The 2,290-nt window shown below is 42.4% G+C and overlaps 1 protein-coding gene across 1 annotated transcript; it reads left to right on the top strand.

Moving 5' to 3' along the window:
- Positions 1 to 277: 277 nt before the first annotated feature.
- LOC125906312 (uncharacterized) lies at positions 278 to 1,562 on the top strand. Its single transcript, XM_049604906.1, has 2 exons — positions 278 to 1,221; positions 1,270 to 1,562. Exons 1-2 carry the CDS (start codon positions 674 to 676, stop codon positions 1,541 to 1,543), a joined length of 822 nt encoding a protein of 273 aa, XP_049460863.1. The 5' UTR covers positions 278 to 673; the 3' UTR covers positions 1,544 to 1,562.
- Positions 1,563 to 2,290: the final 728 nt, after the last annotated feature.

Raw genomic sequence — 2,290 nt, 5'->3', positions numbered from 1 at the left:
CATCATAACCTATACCACACCTTACATCACACCCTACATCACATCCTACATCATAACCTATACCACACCTTACATCACACTCTACATCACAACCTACATCATAACCTACACCACACCTTACATCACATCCTACATCACACTCTACATCACATTCTACATCATAACCTATATCATAACCTACACCGCACCTTACATCACACCCTACATCACATCCTACATCATAACCTATACCACACCTTACATCACACCCTACATCACATCCTACATCATAACCTACACCACACCTTACATCACATCCTACATCACACTCTACATCACATCCTACATCATAACCTACACTGCACCTTACATCACATCCTACATCACACTCTACATCACATCCTACATCATAACCTACACTGCACCTTACATCACATCCTACATCATAACCTACACCACACCTTACATCACATCCTACATCATAACCTACACCACACCCTACATCACATCCTACATCATAACCTACACCACACCCTACATCATAACCTACACCACGCCTTACATCACATCCTACATCATAACCTACACCACACCTTACATCACATCCTACATCATAACCTACACCACACCTTACATCACACCCTACATCACATCCTACCTCATAACCTACACCACACCTTACATCACATACTACATGACAACCTACACCACATCCTACATCACACCCTACATCATAACCTACACCACACCTTACATCATAACCTACACCACACCTTACATCACACTCTACATCACACTCTACATCATAACCTACACCACACCTTACATCACATCCTACATCATAACCTACATCACACCTTACGTCACACCCTACATCATAACGTACACCACATCTTACATCATAACCTACACCACACCTTACATCATAACCTACACCACACCTTACATCACACCTTACATCACACTCTACATCATAACCTACACCACATCTTACATCACATCCTACATCATAACATACACCACACCTTACATCACACCCTACATCATAACCTACATCACACCTTACGTCACACCCTACATCATAACCTACACCACACCTTACATCACATCCTACATCATAACATACACCACACCTTACATCACACCCTACGTCACACCCTACATCATAACCTACACCACACCTTACATCACATCCTACATCATAACCTACGTCACACCTTACATCACATCCTACATCATAACTTACATCACACCCTACATCATAACCTACACCACACCTTACATCACATCCTACATCACACCCTACATCACACCCTACATCATAACCTACACCACACCTTACATCACATCCTACATCATAACATACACCACACCTTACATCACACCCTACATCATAACCTATACCACACCTTACATCACACCCTACATCACATCCTACACCACATCCTACATCACACCCTACATCATAACCTACACCACACCTTACATCATAACCTACACCACACCTTACATCACATCCTACATCATAACCTACGCATGCCTTACATCACATCCTACATCATAACCTACACCACACCCTACATCACACCCTACCACCCGGTTTAATTCACGTCAACCGGATAAACCATCAACGGCATGTCAAGGGACTATATTCAACTTATCTTGCATTGTAACATGCATTATGACAACTTAATAAGGTTTATGTTTGTTTATAAATGAAGTGGAGGAGCCTACAAGTGTTTTGTTTAGTTTGTCTCAGAGGCTGCAGAGGGAGTCCGCAGCTCCGCTCAGCTCAGCTGTCTGCTGCTGCTGCGAGAGATCAAATTTCATTGGGGGCGGGGAAAAGTACAAGGGAGTCAACAGTCATTCAGTTTGTTGCCCTAGCCAAAGATACTGGATTACTACTGTACTATACAGTATATACTATACTGTACTATTACTACTATTATTACTGGTTTATCCACCGTCTTTGCCCTAACATCTTGGGCCCAATTCCAATCCGGCCCCTAAAGACTCGAGCCCTGAATCCTCACTGACTTAACTGACGTCAGCTGTAAGTGATTGAGTGTGAGAGTCTGAAAGGGCTCCGGATGCTACAAATAGGAATGGGACAGCACTTATCCCCCTCTCTACAAAATGTTGTTGACACTGGCAACTCTGGGCGTGATCGTTTATCGGTTATTGTCAGCATATATTCCACACACAAAGAATATCTATAGATAGATAGATATTCTTTGTGTGTGGAATATAACCACTGGTATTCCTCTGACTTCGTGTGTGTTTATGTACCATCTTAAATCCTTGTTAATGT

Source organism: Epinephelus fuscoguttatus, linkage group LG18 (genome assembly GCF_011397635.1).
Source record: "Epinephelus fuscoguttatus linkage group LG18, E.fuscoguttatus.final_Chr_v1".
NCBI lineage: Eukaryota > Metazoa > Chordata > Actinopteri > Perciformes > Serranidae > Epinephelus > Epinephelus fuscoguttatus.
This window is presented reverse-complemented; position numbering and strand designations above follow the sequence as displayed.